At 39.3% G+C, this 20,721-nt stretch overlaps 3 protein-coding genes across 11 annotated transcripts in view; 2 read left to right on the forward strand and 1 right to left on the reverse strand.

Moving 5' to 3' along the window:
- Positions 1 to 20,721, forward strand: part of LOC123313101 (disintegrin and metalloproteinase domain-containing protein 11) — a 357,012-nt gene that overhangs the window by 317,591 nt on the left and 18,700 nt on the right. For 7 of the 9 annotated variants that reach the window (XM_044897820.1, XM_044897828.1, XM_044897825.1 and 4 more), the window contains exons 7-10: positions 11,503 to 11,649; positions 18,454 to 19,221; positions 19,967 to 20,324; positions 20,483 to 20,711. In XM_044897820.1, the coding sequence (XP_044753755.1) occupies positions 11,503 to 11,649; positions 18,454 to 19,221; positions 19,967 to 20,324; positions 20,483 to 20,711 (1,502 nt within the window). The remainder of the gene's footprint in view (positions 1 to 11,502; positions 11,650 to 18,453; positions 19,222 to 19,966; positions 20,325 to 20,482; positions 20,712 to 20,721) is intronic. The other 2 variants (XM_044897821.1, XM_044897827.1) reach the window with 1 other exon arrangement.
- On the forward strand, positions 1,684 to 3,980 carry LOC123313103 (lipase member H-B-like). The gene is made up of 4 exons (XM_044897831.1): positions 1,684 to 2,081; positions 2,892 to 3,170; positions 3,269 to 3,631; positions 3,688 to 3,980. Exons 1-4 carry the CDS (start codon positions 2,027 to 2,029, stop codon positions 3,894 to 3,896), a joined length of 906 nt encoding a protein of 301 aa, XP_044753766.1. The 5' UTR covers positions 1,684 to 2,026; the 3' UTR covers positions 3,897 to 3,980.
- On the reverse strand, positions 5,583 to 10,696 carry LOC123313102 (lipoprotein lipase-like). The gene is made up of 4 exons (XM_044897830.1): positions 10,592 to 10,696; positions 10,250 to 10,540; positions 9,767 to 10,129; positions 5,583 to 5,932 (listed from the first exon to the last, which is right to left on the reverse strand). The coding sequence occupies exons 1-4, from the start codon at positions 10,647 to 10,649 to the stop codon at positions 5,718 to 5,720; spliced, it is 927 nt and encodes a 308-aa protein (XP_044753765.1). The 5' UTR covers positions 10,650 to 10,696; the 3' UTR covers positions 5,583 to 5,717.

Here is a 20,721-nt window from a genome sequence, read left to right on the forward strand (position 1 = left end):
TTATAACTTATTTTTTATGTTCTCTCGGGAAGGTTTTGAACGAAAAAAGACATATTAAATGGAAGAAAAATTCAGGATTTCACCGAATCTTATGTGAAAAAAGAGAAACGAACAATTTTCGAAATACTGAAATGCTGATAAGTGATATAATACTTCCACTCCTTGCGTTAATTACAGCTCGGCAACGACGGTTCATACTCAAAATGAGTGATCTTAAAATGTTCTGATCTAATCCTTCCCAGATTTCTCCGAGTTTGATTCCTGAGTCATTAAGAGTAGCTGGATGATTTTCTGAACTTCTCAGCCTTCTATTGAGGTTGTCCCAAACCTACTCAATCGGATTGAGATCTGGACTTGATGGCCATTCCATTCGAGAGACTTCAACCTCTTCGAGGTACTTCTGAACGATGCGCGCACGATGGGGTCTGGCATTATCGTCCATAAAAATAAAATTTTCACCAATGTATGGGGCAAATGGCACTACATGCTCTTCAAGAATGTTCCTTATATACTTATCAGCATTCATAGCTCCATTATCAACGACCACTAGGTCTGTGCGAGCAGTCAAAGATATTCCACCCCATACCATAATCGATCCTCCCCCGAAACCAGTAGTATTCAGGAAATTGCACTGAGCATATCTTTCATGTGGACGTCTGTATACAAGGAAATGTCGATCACAATGGTAGAGGCAGAATCTAGACTCATCTGTGAAGAGAACTCTTTCCCAATCGGCCTCTTCCCAATGGATATGCTCTCTCGCAAAATTCAAACGCGCCCTTCGATGGGCTGGGATAAGAGCTGTGCCTCTTGCCGCGACACGAGGCCTTAAATCATTCTCTGAGGCGATTTCTTACTGTCTGAGTGCTAATTTGCAACTCATGAGTTTGCTCAAGCTTAATTTGGAGGAGGCGAGCGGTTGCAAACCGTTGTCTCAACGAAGAAACTCTCAAGTAACATTCTTGAATGGCAGTTGTTACCCGTGGTCTACCGTGTCCTGGTCTTCGGACATTCATACCTGTCTCCCTGAATCGCTGCAACATTCTGGACACACTTGTCTGGGAAACTCCAAACCTTTCTGTAATTCTTGTGTATGTCCGCCCTTCTTCTCGCAAAACTACCGCTTGGGCTCATTTCTCTTGGGTCAAATTGCGTGTTTCGCGTTGCATAGCGATCGAATGTAGAAAATCAAACGAAAGAAAAACTATTGATCACTAGAATTGATCGAGGACAACTGATCTTAGAATGAAGCCAACACATTCAAAATTTGATAATATCATCTTTTTTTATTCCTGCTGGGAAAAAACATCTGTATTGAAGAAAACCGTTGAAAGTGGATAACATATGAATGCATAATTCTGATAAAAATAATTATCATTGAGAACACCTTCAGTTGTAGAATAAATTTGAGATTTCTATAATGTGCGTTAATTTTTTTTGCGCAGTGTATATGTTATGAGTACCTTACATTCCCTGGAACAAATACTCGTATTCTGTTATTTTTATAATTTTGCAATGAAAAGATCGGATGATTGGGTCCTCCCAGTCCAGTGTCAAAGTCTTGACGTATTTTGTTGTGAACCGTATTTTATGATAATTTTTAAGCATCAGCAATATTTGGAGGTCGTTGTACGCCAAGCAGACTACCTGTAAAATTGTTAGTGCATTCTTTTAGTTTCTTATCGCCGGATTACAGGCTTGCTTCTCAAAGGTGATCATCATTGAATTGCAGTAATGAAACATTTCGTTTTTACCTACCAGCAATCAGTTCTCCTAGACGCAATAGCAATTAAAAAGATAAAATGGTGAATACATATACGACGACCTCCTCTTTCGCGAAGAAGTGTATTGAGAATCTTTCCACCAACGAAATCTTCCAATTCAGATCGAATTCTGTTCAATCGGTGTGGTTTTTTCCAAGAGCAAGGTCGGGAATTTTTATTCTACGAATTGAAACCAGTAGAGGCGATTCGCAATGTTCGTATGGTTATAATAGTTCATAAGAAATATTTGCGGTGTGTGCACAATGAATATCGGAGCCTATTTCAACATCATATCGGCTCTTCTGACCGGTGAACATGGTAAGTACCATAATTTCTTATTGAGTTTATAGAAATATTCCAAATTGAAATGTTTCGATCGCAGAGTTCAAAAAAAAATCTTCCAATAGACTGTGTTGATTGAAGGTTGAAATTTCGATCTTCTAAATCAAACGTAATGATTTACTTTTACTGTAACATTTTGTGGTCAGTTTCCTGAAGCTATGAGATCTACTTAGAGTTAAGAAAATTTTCTAATACTGTATCCTCAAGAACTCATTAATTTCGAGAGAAAGCTAGATTCATTCAACTGCTAAAAATACAAACACTAATATCGTTTTTCGAGGTTAATGTCATTGACATGTTTACATATTTTTAATCTAGTTTCCTGCCTATAATATTAACCTGAAAAATGAATGATTTATCAATTACCTGATAAGTATTATTTGGTTAGTCCACTTGATAAATTTCTCCATGAAATAATTTTTATTCTTGATCAGTCATTCCAAACTTTCCGTAGAACATCGTTAGTTAGAAGACATTGGAATAACGCTAGTCTAGAGCAGATAACTACGTTAGTAGAGATAAGGTCCTAAAAGTTTTTCCATGTCTAAGACTTACGTAAAGATCATTAGTATATATCAGCAAATTATGAACACATTAAGCAATACCTTGGTACTATCTTTATAGTACGATAAAATTACGAAATAACTTTTCCTCCTTTACAGTTGGAAAAAAACAAACCGAATATATGATGAATGGAGCTCAAATAATCATGTATTCATTTGCCTGATAGTATTCCATAAGCAATGTATAGTATTTTTTTGGAATTCGAATCATTTCAATTTTCAGCAATTCAACCGTCAGACGTCACAGGTGTCATTTTCAAAAATAACCAACCCGAACAATTCGTTAGGTTAGATTCTGAAAATTTCTCCTTGTCAGTCGATCCATCAGATACAATAATATTCATCATCCACGGATGGATGGAGAGTAGAAGTGTTGCATGGTACAAAGAATTGACAGATGCTCTATTGAAGCAAAATGAGAAGAACGTCGTTGTTCAAGTTGACTGGTCCAAGGGATCTAAGATGCAACGAGACGCCGCTGTAAAAAATAATAAGCCAACAGGTAGTACCATCAAAAGAACAGTTTGTAAATACAATTGGAGCATTTTCATTCACGAACAACAGAGACTCAATGATATTGAGTAATTCAATTTTTTTTAGGTGAAATCATAGGAACTTTCATAAGCAATCTGATGAAAAACAATCAGTTGCTGCACTCCCAAATACATTTGATCGGGTTTTCCATGGGTGGACAAGTATCTGGCTTTGCCGGAAAAACGGTACAGTCCCTCACCAACGAAAAAATCGGAAGAATAACAGCCCTAGATCCTTCTGGGAGGAGTTACAACGAAAAACCACCCGATCAAAGGCTCAACCCTGAGGATGCAGAAGTGGTAGCTGTCATTCACACCGACACTGTCCATATCGGTTTCCATGACTCCTGCGGTACAGTTGATCTCTTTGTGAACGGCAGGGTTTATCCACAACCAGGTTGCCCAGATGAAATCGATCTCATCGAATTGAGTGAGTTGACCAGTGTGCGGGTTTCGAATAATACGTTAAATTTTTTTCGTTTTCAGTGTATTGCAGCCATTTCAGAGCTTACAGATATCTGATAGAGGCTGTGAATAAGAACAGACTGATAGGAACCAAATGTGAATCATACCAGAAGTACGAACAGGGTCAGTGTTCTGGGAATGAAACGCTCGATTTTGTGGGTGCCATCTCGCCAGAAGTCAGAGGTGTTTACTACGTCAAAACAAGACCCAAGCCGCCATTTTTTGAATGAATTCGATGAAATCGTCCTTGATCACTTGTTTTTTCATTATTATCGAAAAATAATTTATTTCTAATAAAATTTGTGGAGTTTTCACCTTCCCTTTTCACTATTCTGCTTTCTACCTATCCTACGATTTCAGTCACAATCTTGTTTGTTCCGTTCTTCATAGTGTTCATACTGAATTGTTATTTCTGACGAACAAACAAACGCCTTGTATGTACACTGATGAAGCTATGCATTTCGTGAATGTGTTTATGTAAATTGGCATTCGATGCACGCCTTTGTATTGACAGCTGTTTGAGTAACAAGTGTCTCAACATATGAACCCCAAATTGCATTTCGCTCATGAATTAATGTGGCATATATTAACCCCGATTAGTTTGTGCTCATATACTGAGAATTTCCAAATTTTCCTCGAGAGAATAATATCAAAACTCTCTTGCTGAAATTATTTCACTCACTCAATCAATTTTTTCTCCAACATCTCACTCTTAAGTTTCATAGAATACATCATAACTAAATGTATATAATTCTGAAAGTCTTCTACTGATTCCTTTATAATATAACACCAATTCTCAGTACCTTTCATATTGTATAATTTTCAGTGAAACCCCATATTCCTTCTGACCGGAGTAGTAGTTTAGGTCTCATCTGAAATTCATGAAGCCGGCAAAATCGCTAGGACACGACAAAGGATCAAACCCCTAAATCTAAATGCTATCATCCAGTACTTAACAGCAATAAGCACACCTCAAACTGAATTAGCACTCTATGGAGTATTAACCGCATTCCAACAAGCTTTTGGAATTCTCGTGTTGGAACAATACAAGGAAATAGATTTTTTAATTCTTTCAATATATAGTCAGTAAAAAGTTAATGAATCTATCTGTTCTCTACCCTCAGATTTCATTAGAATATGAGTATAATTTTCTATCTGGAAAAAGTTTCATGAATATTCCGATTGGTGTAGGTAACGTATTATTTCTCTTCACAATTTTTATGATAGAAGTAAGAGTATGAAGAAATACTATTGGCAAGGGTGTGTGTTTCCAGGAGACAATTTTCGAATTGCGGTAGTGAATCTTTGGTAAACTTTCAAAATATTGCACATTTTTGCCTTCTTTTCTTTCAGTCTCCTGCAACATTATTTGCATCTGCTTTAAATTCAATAAAATTAGTCGTCATAGCCTACGAGCACTCAATGTGCTCAATGCTTGTGGTTCTTATCCAGGACAAGTGTACCAATCGACACACCAGCTGCCTGGGATTATTCCCTGTGCCCATTGAATCAATTAATACTGGAAAACAGGGCAATAATCATTAGAATAATTATGGGCGTTTGATCATACGGCGAATTTTCCGCATATTTGATATGCGAATCGATAATTACGAATAACGTCCAGGACTGCCTCTCATCGGGGGTCAAATGTTAGCTCGATGTGGCATTATTGAATTCATACGTACATACCAATGGATTACAACTGCAGATTCATCTGGTGGAGTCGTAATTTTATTACGAAGGTTCGTTATCTGGATGCAGAGCAGAATATTTGCTTCTATCACAAGTTTTGAGGCTCCAGTTTCGTCATTTCTTTTTCCATAATTTCGGAATTCACTACTTTGTCGAAAAATGCTCGGACAAATTCCCAAAATATACATGAAAAGTGGTGAAATTGTGCGTTAATTTTTAACGATGATGTGCCTTACAAAACTTTCATGGAAAAATGGATCCCCCAACGTATAACATTCTTAATAATAAATATATTACTCATGATAACACTATATTAACATTGGTATTCGTACCAGAACATCTTGCCCCTCGACAATGTTTCATTTTTTACGCAGAAATGGTTTCCTCGAATTGGTAGAATAAAAGTAGGTTCCAGAGTGATCTGCCTTGAGAACACTCGCAAAATTCAATTTTGAGTTGGAGCTGCATAGGCCACTTTTGTAGTCCCTATAGCTGGGGCATTTGATGCCGTAAAAGACTGGATCATCCAGAGATTCCACGTATAGCTCTATGCTCCTCTGATGGCTACACAGATCTGGAAAAAAAGTGTCAAGTACTCAATTGTCTGTGTTTTAATACCTTTGGAGGAGACTAAAATTGAGTTAGATAGTAATAATTAACAGTAGAATTTTTGTTTCAATTCTCAACCATGATATTTGTTCGACTCGAAAACAGGTCTGGCTTTCATCTGTATCAACAAACACTTCATTTACCCCGAGCTAAATCCCAATTAGCGATCCTTCGCGAAAGAAATAAATATTTACGTAGGCCTCCTCTCGTCCCTTATCTGCTTCATCCAGGATACCAGTAATAAGCAGCCTCTGGGGATGTCCAAATTCAGAAATACATCGATATATCGCCATCGATGAATTCCACAGGACAGCAGCAGTAGTTGGAAGGGTCTAGTCTACACTCACACTCAGAATAAGTGGAAGGAATTCTTTTGGATTTGATTTATGGAGTGTCAAGTGCTCCCAGAACCACTTGACAGGATCTGATAAACTTCGGGGTATCCGAAGTATGAAGTATATAGGGAGTGCAAATTCTCCCTGGCCAAATTGCACAGAGTTAGGAGTTTCCAGTAATGCGAGGATATATTAAAAAATTCTTAGCCTACTATAGAACCAAACAAAATTTAAAGGTCAAAATATTTCTTTACTCAATATATTCTCCTCTTAATTGGATACATTTGTTACAGCGAAATTGCTACGTCTCTAGACCTTTCAAAAAAAATGTTTCTCCTTGCCCTGCAAACCAGACCTCCACAGCTTTTATAACCTCCTCGTTGGAAGAAAATTTACGATCTTTTGAAGTTTTTTTCAATTGAGGAAAGAGATGATAGTCGGATGGAGCCAAATCTGGTGTATAAGGGGGGTGTTCTAGTAATTCAAACCCTAAATCACGAATTTTTTACACGGCAACATGAGATTTGTGTGCAGGGGCGTTGTCCTGCAAAAACAAAACACCTTTGGATAGCTTTCCGCGTCTTTTCTCTTTAATTTTTTCCCGTAGAGTGGTCAGTAATGTCGAATAGTAATCTCCTGTTATTGTTCTACCCTTATCCAAAAAATCAGTCATGATTACTCCATGGCAATCCCAAAAAAATGAAGCAAGAACTTTTCCAGCAGATTTTTGGACACGAAACTTCTTAGGTCTTGGAGAACCAGAGTGTCGCCATTCCATCGATTGTTGCTTTGTTTCTGGATCGTAGAAATGTACTCAAGTCTCATCCATAGTAACAATTCGGTTTAAGAAACTGGACTTCCCGATCGGTTATCATCTTCAATGGAAAATTTACCTTTTTTGAAGCTTGCAGTCCAATTTTTCACGGTCGCATACGAAGGACATTGATCACCAAGGGTATTAAGCATATCTTCGTAAATCTGCTCAATTCACAACCCTTTTAAATACAGGTACTTGATGATGGCTCGATATTCTGATTTTTCGATTTTCACAATTCCGGTGGACATCTTCTTTCTTTTAGTTTATTGCGTAACTCTGGTTTACTTTTCAGACCTCAAACTTCACACCGACATTTCTAATGAGTTATTGTTCGTTGCTATGGTATCGCAATATTTTTTTCATGCATGGAACTAGTCTAGGCTAACTAGATATCGATACATCCCCGAAGACAAGGAACTACTATTACCAAATAGGGGACCAAGGTTTTCCATTTCCCGGGCGTACTAAACATAAAAAACGTCGATTGAATCGACCCAACTTATCGTTCCACTTTTCCACCCCTGTCATGGCTCCCTCGCGGGCGCTCCTCCGCCCGCGTGGACCGGTTTACGCCCTCCGATTCCGAGATCAAAAGGAATATTTCCGATAAGGACGAGACTTGAGATCCTTTGCGATACATTTTCGTTTCGGATTCCCTTTTATTCGTCGAGCTGCGGAAAATTCGCGCTCGCTGAAATAAAATTACGAGAGACGTCTCAAACTGACCGTGTCTTGTCAGCCTACCGAGGCGGCCATCCGATATGCGAGAAGAGCAGTTGTCTTGGGGCCGAGACGATCAGCGACGCTGTTTACCATGTCGGACGCTCCTACATCTGCGGAGATAATGGCACTAGATTTTCGGGTTCATTTCGAAAAGGAACGTGAGAAGTGAACGTTTCCAGAGAATTTTTCTCCCGTCTTGGTATTTCCAGTCCAGCATAACAGATTGTGGATTATTGGAGTCACGAGAAGGGTGAGGTTTGCACTCAACACTCTGCAGTATGTTCTGGGAATCTGTTATGTAGAAAGCTTGTTACTTTTAATGAGATTTAATTGCCTTTTCATTAGGTTCTGGTTGGACATCCTTTTTTCCTATACGAGGATGTATTAATATCTAGTTAGCTTAGACCAGTTCCATGCATAAAAAAAATATTGCGTTACCATATCAACGAACAATAACTCATTAGAACTGTCAGTGTGAAGTTGGAGGTCAAAAAAGTAAACCAGAATTGAGCAATAAATTAAAAGAAAGAAGATGTCCACCGAAATTGTGAAAATCGAGCCATCATCAAGTACCTGCATTTAAAAGGTTTAAGAGGTAAGCAGATTTACGAAGATATGCCTCTCTTGATAATCAATGTCCTTCGTATGCGGCCATGAAAAATTGTACTTCAAGCTTCAAAAGAGGTAAATTTTCCATTGAAGATGATGACCGATCGGGAAGGCCAGTTTTTGTGTCAGTCCCCGAAAATATCGATGCAGTTCATGACATGATTTTATCAGACCGTCGAATTGGGCTAAAACGGATATCTGAAGCACTAAATATTTCATACGAACGCTTTCATCAAATAGTTCACGTCAATTTGGACATGAAAAAATTCCTGCAAAATGGATCCCCAAATGTTTGAATGTTGACCAAAAGCGTGCAAGGGTAGAAGCATCGCGTTCGATCTGTGCTCGATTTGAAAACGATGTAGACTTCTTAAACCGAATTGTTACTATCGATGAGACTGGGGTACATTTCTACGATCCAGAAACAAAGCAACAATCGATGGAATGGCGACACTATGGTTCTCCAAGACCTAAGTTTCGTGTCCGCAAATTTGCTGGAACAGTTGTTGCTTCAGTTTTTGGATAAGAGTAGAACAATAACCGGAGATCACTATTCGACATTACTGACCACTCTACGAGAAAAAATCAGAGAGAAAAGGCGCGGAAAGCTATCGAAAAGTGTTTTGTTTTTGCAGGACAACGCCCCTGCACACAAGTCTCATGTTGCCATTCAAAAAATTCGCGATTTAGGGTTTGAATTACTAGAACACTCCCCTTATTCACCAGATTTGGCTCCATCTGACTAACATCTCTTTCCTAAACTGAAAAAAAGTTTAAAAGGTCGTAAATTTTCTTCCAACGAAAGGTTATAAAAGCTGTGGAGGTCTGGTTTGCAGAGCAAGAAGAGACATTTTTTTGAAAGGCCGAGAGACGTTGCAGGTTCGCTGTAATGAATGTATCCAATTAAGAGGAGAAAATGTTGAGTAATAAAATATTTTAACATTGAAATTTTGTTTGTTTCTATAATAGGCTATGAATTTTTCAATATATCCTCGTATGACCATATTTTTCAAATTCTTTCCAATTAACAGTGGTTCACCAAAAAAAGTTTTGGACTAAAACAGGGGATAGAGTTCCAGAAAAAATATCACCCTGTAGATTTGCTATCGAAATTGGCATGTCACATGGTATAAACTATCAATATATAATATTCATGACAAATTTTTGTTGAGTATCTCATGAGGTGTAGATACTATAAGAGAAAAAATTGGAAAAAAATCTAACTTCAACACCCCACATCTGTAATCTTCTTACGAACTACTTTCAAATGTCATTCATGTACACTTCCTTCGAAAAATCATAAGAAACCACTTACTATAATCGATAATTCCGGTGAAATTCAAACAACCAGGCTGTGGAAACCTTCCCCCATTGGGGTAGAAATCTATGGTGCCACATCTCTCGCCGAACCCGAACCTGAAAGCGTCCGTGTGTATCACGAAAACTACGGAGGCATCTTCTGCACCAAGTCTCTCCAACGGCCTGGAACTGTAGTATCCTGGACCTGCCGGATCCAGAGCTGTTATCCTGCCGATTTTCTTCCTGCTTGTAGGAAACAAATTTTTACACGCCATGCCAGCTATGTGGCACCCCATACAGTGGCAAATGATTTCTGTATTGTCAGGTTTCAGTTTTCTCCAACCCAGAAAAGAAGAAAGTACGTCACTGGTGGCATTGGCTACAAAAAGGATAATTCATACCAAAAGCTCGTTGAATTTGGAAGCTCTGATGTTAGTAAAATGGAAGAGGAAGATTATTCAAAGAACCTTCAGGAATTGTACTCCAAAAATATCCTTACCCACAACAGAATTGTACCTCCTAGCAACATCGTATTCTCTTCCTGCGTATGCAGACCAGTCGGCAGATATAAAGACTACATCCTTCTTCAATGCGCGAAAAATTAGATTTCTTATGTCGCTTATGTAAAACTCACGGCTTGACTGTAACCAACCGTGGATGATGAGGAAAACTTTGGTGGATCTGTCAAAAGGATAAAGCTCGTGACAGAAAGATCCAGGTCTGATGGTTATCACTTCTTCACTATTCCGAGCATTGTGCAGCGAGAATCTAACTTTTCCCGCTAGTGAAGCTGTGGAAAAAAACTCAATGGGTGAAAATTCCAGATGAGAAATTTCACTACCTGTCGAATAGACAAAATATGTCAAGAATAATACGAAAAATTTTGATGAAATGATCATTTTTGCACGTCAGAAATGACAAATTTTCATTTTATGCCATTGGTGAAACTTGTTCGTTTCAAACCAAGTGAAGTAATTGAAAGGATTTGGATCTGGTGGAACAGTTTCACCAATTGAATTCGCAATTATAGTATACCTTAAGAACAGGAGGTGTTGCAAGAAGGACTAGACATTTCTGAGTAGTATTATTATCAATATATGACGAAAAATAATAGAGATCCTCATAATAGAAGAAACATGTCTTCAAATAAAAGTAATATTTCGATCTTGTTATAACTTCTTTCCAGTACGGTTCATGACGTTCAAATTTTTTATTCGATGCAAACAAAACACATATACCTACCTGCTTTTCGTAGTTTTTCCCTGAATAAATAAAGCCTTATTTCCAGCATCATACGATGAAGCCATCCATTAAACATATACAAAATATGTAGATTACCAGCAAATAATACATTTATTGCAGAAATTATATTTATCAGGCTCGAATCAACGTGATTAATATTCATACAACGAAATATCTATTTCGATATCAAACTGCACCATATTGTTTATATTGACTCCATCAGTAACCCTTTTCGCTATAATTTGTATCGAGAGTATGTGTTCCGTCTACCAATCATGATGCTTTGGCGTTTTGAACAGAAATATTCTTCAGTGTTCCATGAAATGAACATCGGTTATTCTCTATATTGAAGCATCGCAAAAATACAGCAAATACAGTTCCCCTACACTAGCCAAACGAATAAAATATTTTGTGTTAAACTAATGTCTAAATTATTAACGAATTATTCTGTTGAGAAAAGATCACTTGAATAGCTACATAATTTGATATTAATTCAATGTTTTATTGCAGGATATCGAACACTGCTACTACCATGGAACCGTTCAGGACTACCCAGGAGGCACTGCTGCCTTCCACACTTGCAACGGAGTCAGTGGAGTCATACATGTCGGAAATGAAACCTTCGTCTTGCATCCCTTCTACGGTGGAGATCTTTCGGTCAGTGAATATCTTCTTCTTCTTTTGAAGTCTCATGGCTGCTCATATTGCAGTGTTCAAGTGATTAATGAAGCTTCAATACAGAAGTTTATACGTAGTTCCTAGAAGCCAAACGAATACAGACTTCTTGAGAATTCAATCCGTGAAGAACGCCTTGTTATTTCAAGGAATCTTAAATACCTATACACTCATAAATTGGTTTTTAGTATGGATCCAGTTAAACTTCGAATCCATAATGACGAAATATTTCGTAAAGTTTCAATTAGGATAAGAGATGACAATGCTGAATATCCACGAATGCTACTGAGCTTTTCTCTTGATATTGAAGAGCCCCAAGTCGCCTGATACTCCTCTACATCATCATTTCCCCTGATATTTACGAGTGCATCGAAAATGAGGGGCTTAATTAAAGCTGGAAAGTGGAAGAAGTAACGTTTATTTTGTGCATTTAATCATGACTAGCTACGTCTGTTTTTATCGACCTGCAGATCTGAAACAGCATCTGTTTCTCCTTCAGACAGACTGTTATTACCCGGGAGATATGCTCGGAGGAATTTGCAGGATGGGGACATCCATAAAAATTAATGACAATGGCTAGAGCAGCTCGGAGCATACAGCGCAAATTTCATACCGTTTTTTGAATCGGGAATGGAAGAGGTTTTTCATTCCTCGGCTGTTTTCATCTTGTTATGGTCGCGAGTTACAACTCGAGAATTATGAAGTGTTTATCGAAAATACTGAACTGAATATTCACGAATCATCTGGAACATGTAAATCGATTCCATAGGCTTATGGCAGCAAGCCTACAAGCACTTTCTCATTGGATATCAACGATATTCAGCCAAATTTAGGCAAAGAGGCCGTTTTCCCGATTTGATTTTCCATGCCATCCTATGAACTTCGTGTTTCGATGAATAAATCTCACCCTTCCATATTTTAATTGAAACGTTGGTGTTGTCGGACACCTTACCCCCGCCGCAGCTCTGCATTCCTCCCCACACAACATTTCTCTGCTGTATTAAACTGTCAGGCTTGACGTCCAACGAACTTATCGTACGATTTTTCCGCTCGTTTTCCCAGCTACGGATTTGTTGTGAATAAATTGTGCTGCAGATAAAGCTCCCTCACGTCCCATGTTTTATATAATGTCCAACTATCTCGCGGAGAGATGCGTTGCAAAAATTTAAATGAAATTTATATTTCCCAGGCGTATCGCGATAAAATCGTTCGCGAAGGCATGCCCTCGGATGAAGAGTAGAATTGGGGTGTGATCCTCGAATTGCCAACGATAGACTGGGCTATTCAGGCTTACCGTAGATGGAAATGTGATACATATTCTGAAAGAACAACTCTTCTAGTAATGAATCTGAGAATATCATCCATCTAGGTGCAACCGACGAATTTTTAACTGAACACAGGTTTTTCAGGAATTTTCGAAGGTCAGCTCGGCTTTCGAGTCGTTTATCACTTAGTAAAAGTAACCGTAGATGGAAATGTGATACATATTCTGAAAGAGCAACTCTTCTTGTAATGAATCTGAGAATATTATTTATCTAGGTGCAACCGTTTGGTCTTGACAAATGTTTAACTGAACCCAGCTTTTTCAGGATTTTTCGAAGGTCAGCTTTCGAGTCGTTTATCTCTCGATAAAAGTAACCGTAGATCGCAATGTGATACATATTCTGAAAGGGCAACTCTTTTAGTGATAAATCTGAGAATTTCATCCATTTGGGTGCAACCGTTCGGTCTTGACGAACCTTAACTGAACCCATCTTTTTCAGGATTTTTCGAAGGTCAGCTTTCGAGTCGTTTATCTCCCAATAAAAATATCCGTAGATGGAAATGTGATACATATTCTGAAAAAGCAATTCTTCTAGTAATAAATCTGAGAATTCCATCCATCAGATTGCCATATATCGACCCAAGATGATCCAGATTGATCTGAATCACCAAGTGTAATAGCGTTCTCTGAAGATAGAACCTTTGTGTTTCCCCTATTGGAATAAAATTAATCAATTAAACGCTCCTCTCTGCACCTTCTACGGGATCTATTTCAACATGGCGGCAGTCGCCCTAAGCCCTGAAAATTCCAGGTGATCCGCCATATAAATAGTCCCACCCTAATCAATTACGTAAGCGTAATTGACTGCTTAGATTCGGGTATCTCCGAACATCTTCAAATCCCGCTCCGAGGGCTCGAGAGCTTCGGTGGCGAAAAAATAGGACCTCGATAAAGGTTTTATCGCGACAAGGACCGGAATAAAAGACAATCGGGGGGCGATGAAGAGATAGTCGCTCTTGCATAAAACTGGGACATTCGATATATGTATATATATATCGGCTCCAGTTCTCGATATTTCCGGAAGAGTGAACCTTCGGGTTTGTCTCGGTAACGGAGGAAATTTGAGGGGGAATACTGCCGTGCTCGCCCTCAATAATCGTCATGATAACCTCAATAATGTGCCTGTTGAGGCGAATAGAAACGACTCTCATGTGGTGCGGTATTTGTCCAAATTAAATTGGTTAATCTTACACTAGAATTGAGTACATACGAGAATGTATTGATATCTAGTTAGCCTAGACCACTTTCATGCATAAAAAAAATATTGCGTTACCATAGCAACGAACAATGACTCATTTGAAGTGTCAGTGTGAAGTTTGAGATCAAAAAAGTAAACCAGAGTTACGCAATGAATTAAAAGAAAGAAGATGTCCACCGAAATTGTGAAAATCGAAAAATTGGAGTAACGAGCCATCATCAAGTACCTGTATTTAAAAGGGTTTAGAGGTAAGCAGATTTACGAAGATATGCTTAACAACCTTGGTGACCAATGTCCTTCGTATGCGAACGTTAAAAATTGGACTGCAAGCTTCAAAAGAGGTAAATGTTCCATTGAAGATGATGACCGATCGGGAAGTCCAGTTTCTGTGTCAGTCCCCGAAAATATCGATGCAGTTCATGACATGATTTTATCAGACCGTCGAATTGTGCCTAAATCGGATATCTGAAGCACTGAATATTGCATACGAACGCTTTCATCAAATAGTTCACATCAATATGGACATGAGAAAATTGCTGCAAAATGGATCCCCAAATGTTTGAATGTTAACCAAAAGTGTGCAAGGGTCTTAAACCGAATTGTTACTATGGACGAGACTTGGGTACATTTCTACGATCCAGAAACAAAGCAGCAATCGATGGAATGGCGACACTCTGGTTCTCCAAGACCTAAGAAGTTTGGTGTCCAGAAATCTGCTGGAAAAGTTCTTGCTTTAGTTTTTTGGGATTGCCAACAATAACTGTAGATTACTATTCTACATTACTGACCATTATACGCGAAAAAATTGAAGAGAAAAGACGCGGAAAGCTATCCAAAGGTGTTTTGTTTTTGCAGGTGAAACTTGGATACATTTCTACGATCCAGAAGATCCACAGATGGGTAGTCTCACAGATTTAACTAGCTATTCTGAGGGCAATTTTGTATTTCCAGGGGTTAAACTGTATATCTCATTATGAAAACTTAAAATGGCTATATATTTTTATGAGGGCCGAATAGGAAGAAATGGTATAAGAAAAAAGTGTTTCTTTCGACCTCAAAAATTAAAATATTCATATCAAAGACTCACCCTATACACTTATATTCATATTATAAACACTGACGCGAACAATTGTGGAAATTCGATATTTTTCCTCGCATTCATTAGCATCCTATTCATTCCGAACATTCCCTTTCGGCATTCCATCGGCATCAATCAAAAAATATTCATAATTGAATATCCATCGCGGAATTGGACAAACGTGATTTCAATCCCGCCTGAATCCATAAAACACTGGCGTTCGTTATTCATCTAATTAATTAGGCATGTTCGAATTGATAAAATTCATCAGATTTGGCACTGGGAGAATTAGGTGGATTGTTGGGACGGGGCTTTAATCGGACGCTATTCTGATTATCATTCGATCGAAAACGTATCCACGTGCCGACCATGCAAATTCCATATTTGTTGTTGAATTGTGTTCGCTTCGACTCAGATGCTGAAAGAATGGACCTTTGGAAAAGATCGTTCAGTCTAGATATAGCAACATTGAAAGGATATAATGAAAATGGAGTGAGATATCTTAGAAATAATCTTTTTACAATCGTGGATATAGAAAAATATTCTACCCTCATATTATGGCTATTATTCACTCGGATGATTTACCATATTCGATGGTAATCGTCATCCGTGGAATAATAACCAGCATAATAACAGTTCCTACGAGATTATTCCACATTTCTCTGGGGCCAACGAGCAAAAAATACCCACAAAACAACGCCAAACACCATGTTAGCAGCTACAACTTTCTGAACAGTGAGAAACCAAATGAATATATATGTTTCCAGCCCGACCACGTCGTCATAAAGTGACAAATTCGAGATTGTACAACTCGCAGACGGTTCGGGCCAAGTCTTCGGACGTCAAAGCGGTTTAATCCGGGCTTGTTATCGACAGAGAATGAGGGGGTGTGCGGAGACGGCCCAAGGGGTTGAGGGATGCGCGCCACTGTTCGGTTAATTGGCTGTCAACCGTCACAGACGCTGCGACATATGTAGCTACGTGTTCATTAAAACTTATTCCAATTAATTTTAATTAATCTGGATGGATAGGAGAACGATTCTGAGGATGGACGTCAGATGTGTATGCATATTCTGAGTGCCGGTGAATTGTTTGTGCCGAGGCAGAGGCATAATCGAATAACGAACCTGCAACGGCCATCTCTGCCGGTCGGATCCTGAATAGAAATCCAATTCTTACTCTATTCCATTGCAACGGCTTTGTGTTAATTGCGGACTAATAGCTCTGTCGGCTTATTCTGGATAAATGCTCCGTGGAATTATACAAAGCGGGATTATGCTGAACAAAAACTGTAGATATCCACACTTCCACAATTTTCATTAATGGGTTAAAACAGCGAGAAAAATATTCATTTTCCTATTCAGTGGAACTTGGTTCATTTGCAGAGATGTTCTATACAGGAAATACGATAAAGGTTCGATTATATTTGTTGACCTCAAAATTGGTTAAAAGTGATAGACTCTCTACACGTGTATCTCCCAGAAAAATCATTGTAGATCTGAAATTGTACATTTACCCCATTCACTTTTATCTTAGCAGTCGGTTGGCCATAGAAATTTGACACATTTCACTCTGTATAGTGCGAAAATGTGGGGTTATGACGGTTGTCAAAACATTTTTGGGTTTCAAATCAACGCTATGTTGCCCGTTCTACGTACAAGTTTCTGTTATTACGTATTTTATCACAATGTCGAATCTCTTCGGAAAATATGTGACGAAAATAATTGAAGTTTATACAAACTGATTGAAGGCATACCAAATCCAGTTATTTGCATGGAGAATACAAGAGATCAGTATAATATCATGATATGCACTAGCTTGAGGAAAGTAAATGTTCGTTATCTTCTTTGGCTAAAGTTTTAATACGCTACATCAGTTGTAGATTTCAAAAATATTAACCCGAAGATGAAATGCATATGATGCAGTGATTGGGAATGGGTATCTCTCGAAGGAATTGACAGATAATCACAAGAATGTTAAATTCTTCAACAATCATCATGCATCAATATAAGTAAAAGGAATTAAAGGAAGTTTGAACTCACCTTTGAAAAATTTCACATGAATAAACGATTAACAGGACAATTGGCGCGTATTTGTGGCTGTTCATCTAAATGCACTGATATAATAATAATAATTAGGTATTTATTGGTACCTTAAGACATTTACAATGTATAGGACAAGTCAAATGAAAAATAGAAAAATCAATTTTCGGGAACTTATTCTACGATTCATCGAAAATTCTGTAGTGAACTTTTCGCAATAATTCACTCATACTAAAATTCTCAAATGCCACCACATTTTTGGGTCTCCCAATAGAAGGAAATTCTTTGTCATCCTATTCATTCACAATCTTTCTGATGGTGGAAATATTCAGCTCAAATATAAGTCCTTTAGATTCAGATGAAACATTATATAAATTCTCTTACATTGAATATGTTCGCTACCGTCTGACGTATTGTGGATTTTAGAATACCAGGGTATAACTATTTGAATGAGCTGAGCTGAATTCTAAATAGCACTTCCTGAAACCCTGCCTCTTTTTTCAATCACTTTCGGTATTTTCGTGATAAAATTGATATTAGTTGTGGCAACGTCGTTGTGACATTAACGACATTTCAAAAGTGCCAATCTTACTCCGTTCTAGTTACAGAAACTTGAGAAAACTATTTCATGGCCAACCGACTGCTAAAATAAATATGAATGCAGAATACATATTCAAAAGGAGCAACTCTTCTACTGGTGAATCTACAAATTTCATCTTAAATGATGCATACTTTGAAAAAGCAACTCTTCTAGTGTTAAATTTTAAAATTTCATCGACTTCAGTGCACTATTTGATCTTGACGAACATTAAGTGACCACATATTTTTTTGAAATTTTCGAAGTTCAACTTTCGACACGCTTATCTCATAGAAAAATCATCGTAGTTGTGGTAGTAAATCTCGAAATTTGATCTACCTCAGTGAGAGGAGTTCAGTGCTTTGATAGCAGCTTGACTATCTGAATGGATCACTGCGTCACATCCTTGATAGTTTCAAGGATGTGACAGTATACTCCCTATTTTTTTGGTCGATTTTCAAGTTTTCTTTTCCTCAGAAATAAGCATTCTTATCAAGATATTGTACATTTCACCCTCATTCGCGTAGATTCAGGTCAAAATCGACTGCACAGCTTTCATCTTTTCAGCAGAAGCATCCTCACGTGATATTTGAAGCCCGCACCAAAGCCAACAGAGGATGCGCCAACTCCGGCAACATGGAGTGGAGGCACAACACCCACACCGGCTTCCTGCCAACCAGGGTGCGCAGGGACGTGCGAGAGGCCACCAAATACATAGAAACGGCCCTGGTCATCGACAAGGCGATGTTCGAGAGGAGGAACGGCAGCACCAGGATCGACGTGGTCCACGACGCCATCCAAGTGGCCAACATCGCCGACCTGTACTTCAGGACCTTGAACACTAGGGTGTCGGTAGTGTATATCGAGACGTGGCAGGGCGGCAACCAAGCTCAAATAGATCGTAACCAAGATATCGGAAAGGCCTTAACTAATTTTAATGACTATACGTCGCGCAACCTCTTCAAGGTCGACAGGGACACCACGCAGCTACTGACGGGCGAGATGTTTATCGGTGGCGAGGCCGGCATGGCTGTCCCTGCCACCGTTTGTACAAATAAAGCCGTAGGGATAAGTGTAGATATCAATACGTACGAACCACACCTGGTCGCTGGTACGATGGCCCATATGATCGGCCATAACATCGGTATGGCTCACGATGACGGGAGGGAGGAGTGCTCTTGCAGGAACTGGCACGGGTGCATCATGGCCCAGGCCATAGTGGGGCTGGACAACGTGCAGCCTTACGAGTTCTCCGAATGCAGCCAGAAGGATTACATCGACAAGCTGAGGACTGGCAAGGCCCTGTGTCTCCTGAACAAACCCAACGAACTGATGGTAAGTTATCTTGGTGATCTGAAGGGATTCAAGCCTCAGGCAGCCATATTTGAGATGTTAGAAGCTATTCCTCCCTCTTTTTAAATCGAAAACATCCTATTTCTTCATAAAAAAAGCTAGACGTGTGGGAGATTGTTATTGAACGTTCAGATGATTCAAATTGTTGGAACATCCTTCCCAAACCGCGTTAAATGGGGTGAAGATGTTAGTAAATCATTTTGGGGCGGGCGTTTTCGGCCCAACTTTTTTCTCTCGGCGAATTTCGAACCGATGGAGCGCGGAAACGAATCTCGTAATATCGATGTTTTCGCATTGGCTGAAATCCGACGTCCCTCGCCGAATTGGGGCGCGTGTAGAATCTGATTGAATTCGCGAGATTTCATGATGAATATAACATGACAAGGACCGGGACGCTACCTTGGGAAGACGCGGCAAAATCAATTCTTTCATATCTGATTTCTGGGACATCAAAGGGCTCCAAGTCTGCACCGAGTTGGGGTGGGAGGTTTCATATCGAAAAACATTCAATTCATCTTCAGGGACTCACTACAGTGGAATGCTTGGATTGCTTGTGGATGTAGGTCACTTTTGCTCTCTCTGAGAGGCAAGGGTTTGGCAGACCTTTGGCATAGGGTACAGGTAGACCATGATAACTCATTTCTGAAGTTAATTTTGGATTTCGACACCCCAATTTTCGATGGTTGCAAAAATGAACTAAATATTTCAACTAATGCTTGTTGCCCAGGTGCGTAAGAAGTGCGGTAACCGCATCGTGGAAGACGGAGAGGACTGCGATTGTGGCACGTTCGAGGAGTGTCCAAAGGTGGACCCATGCTGCGACCCCTTCACCTGCAAGCTGACAACGGAGGCGGAGTGCGCCTCTGGACCCTGCTGCGAGAATTGCAGGCTGAAGGATAAAGGTACGGTCTGCCGTGAATCAGCCAACGAATGCGATCTTCCAGAACATTGCACAGGGGATACCGGCGATTGTCCCAACGACCTGTACAAGAAGAACGGCAGTCCATGTGGTGACAACTCGGGGCACTGCTTCAACGGCTACTGCAATACGGTTTCGCAGCAGTGTGAGAAGATATGGGGCTACGGTGAGTAGAATTTTCGTTCTTCAGATCGAACAGTGGTTCTACCAATAGCTGTTCTTAAAATTATCAATTGTGATTCATGTTCTCCTCTTGGTTAAGTCGTGTAACCTTGATCAACTGAGCTCACTCCTCCAAACGAGGCTCATGGTACTTTTTTCCAGGTGGAAAAGCTGCGGACAACCAGTGCTTCGAACAGTTCAACTCGAAAGGATCTATAAACGGTCACTGCGGCAGTGACTCGAGTGGAAGGTTCATCAAGTGCGCTCCCGAAAACCTGAAGTGCGGCTCTCTGCAGTGCCAGCTAGGCGCTCGTTCGCCGGTGATCAAGGGACTGGATCAGTTATTCTCGAGAACGATTATATCGATCAAGGGTGTCGAATACGAATGCAAGTAAGTTGAA

The sequence above is a fragment of the Coccinella septempunctata genome, chromosome 5 (assembly GCF_907165205.1).
Source record: "Coccinella septempunctata chromosome 5, icCocSept1.1, whole genome shotgun sequence".
NCBI lineage: Eukaryota > Metazoa > Arthropoda > Insecta > Coleoptera > Coccinellidae > Coccinella > Coccinella septempunctata.

Excerpts from the sequence above, each read along its gene's own strand:
- LOC123313103 (XM_044897831.1), top strand. The coding sequence starts at position 2,027 with ATGAATATCGGAGCCTATTTCAACATCATATCGGCTCTTCTGACCGGT. Across the intron at positions 3,171-3,268 it reads AAAAAATAATAAGCCAACAG|GTGAAATCATAGGAACTTTC; the intron begins GTAGTACCATCA and ends AATTTTTTTTAG. Across the intron at positions 3,632-3,687 it reads AATCGATCTCATCGAATTGA|TGTATTGCAGCCATTTCAGA; the intron begins GTGAGTTGACCA and ends TTTCGTTTTCAG.
- LOC123313102 (XM_044897830.1), bottom strand. The coding sequence starts at position 10,649 with ATGATCATTTCATCAAAATTTTTCGTATTATTCTTGACATATTTTGTC. Across the intron at positions 10,541-10,591 it reads ATATTTTGTCTATTCGACAG|CTTCACTAGCGGGAAAAGTT; the intron begins GTAGTGAAATTT and ends TTTTTTCCACAG. Across the intron at positions 10,130-10,249 it reads GAGGTACAATTCTGTTGTGG|CCAATGCCACCAGTGACGTA; the intron begins GTAAGGATATTT and ends TCCTTTTTGTAG.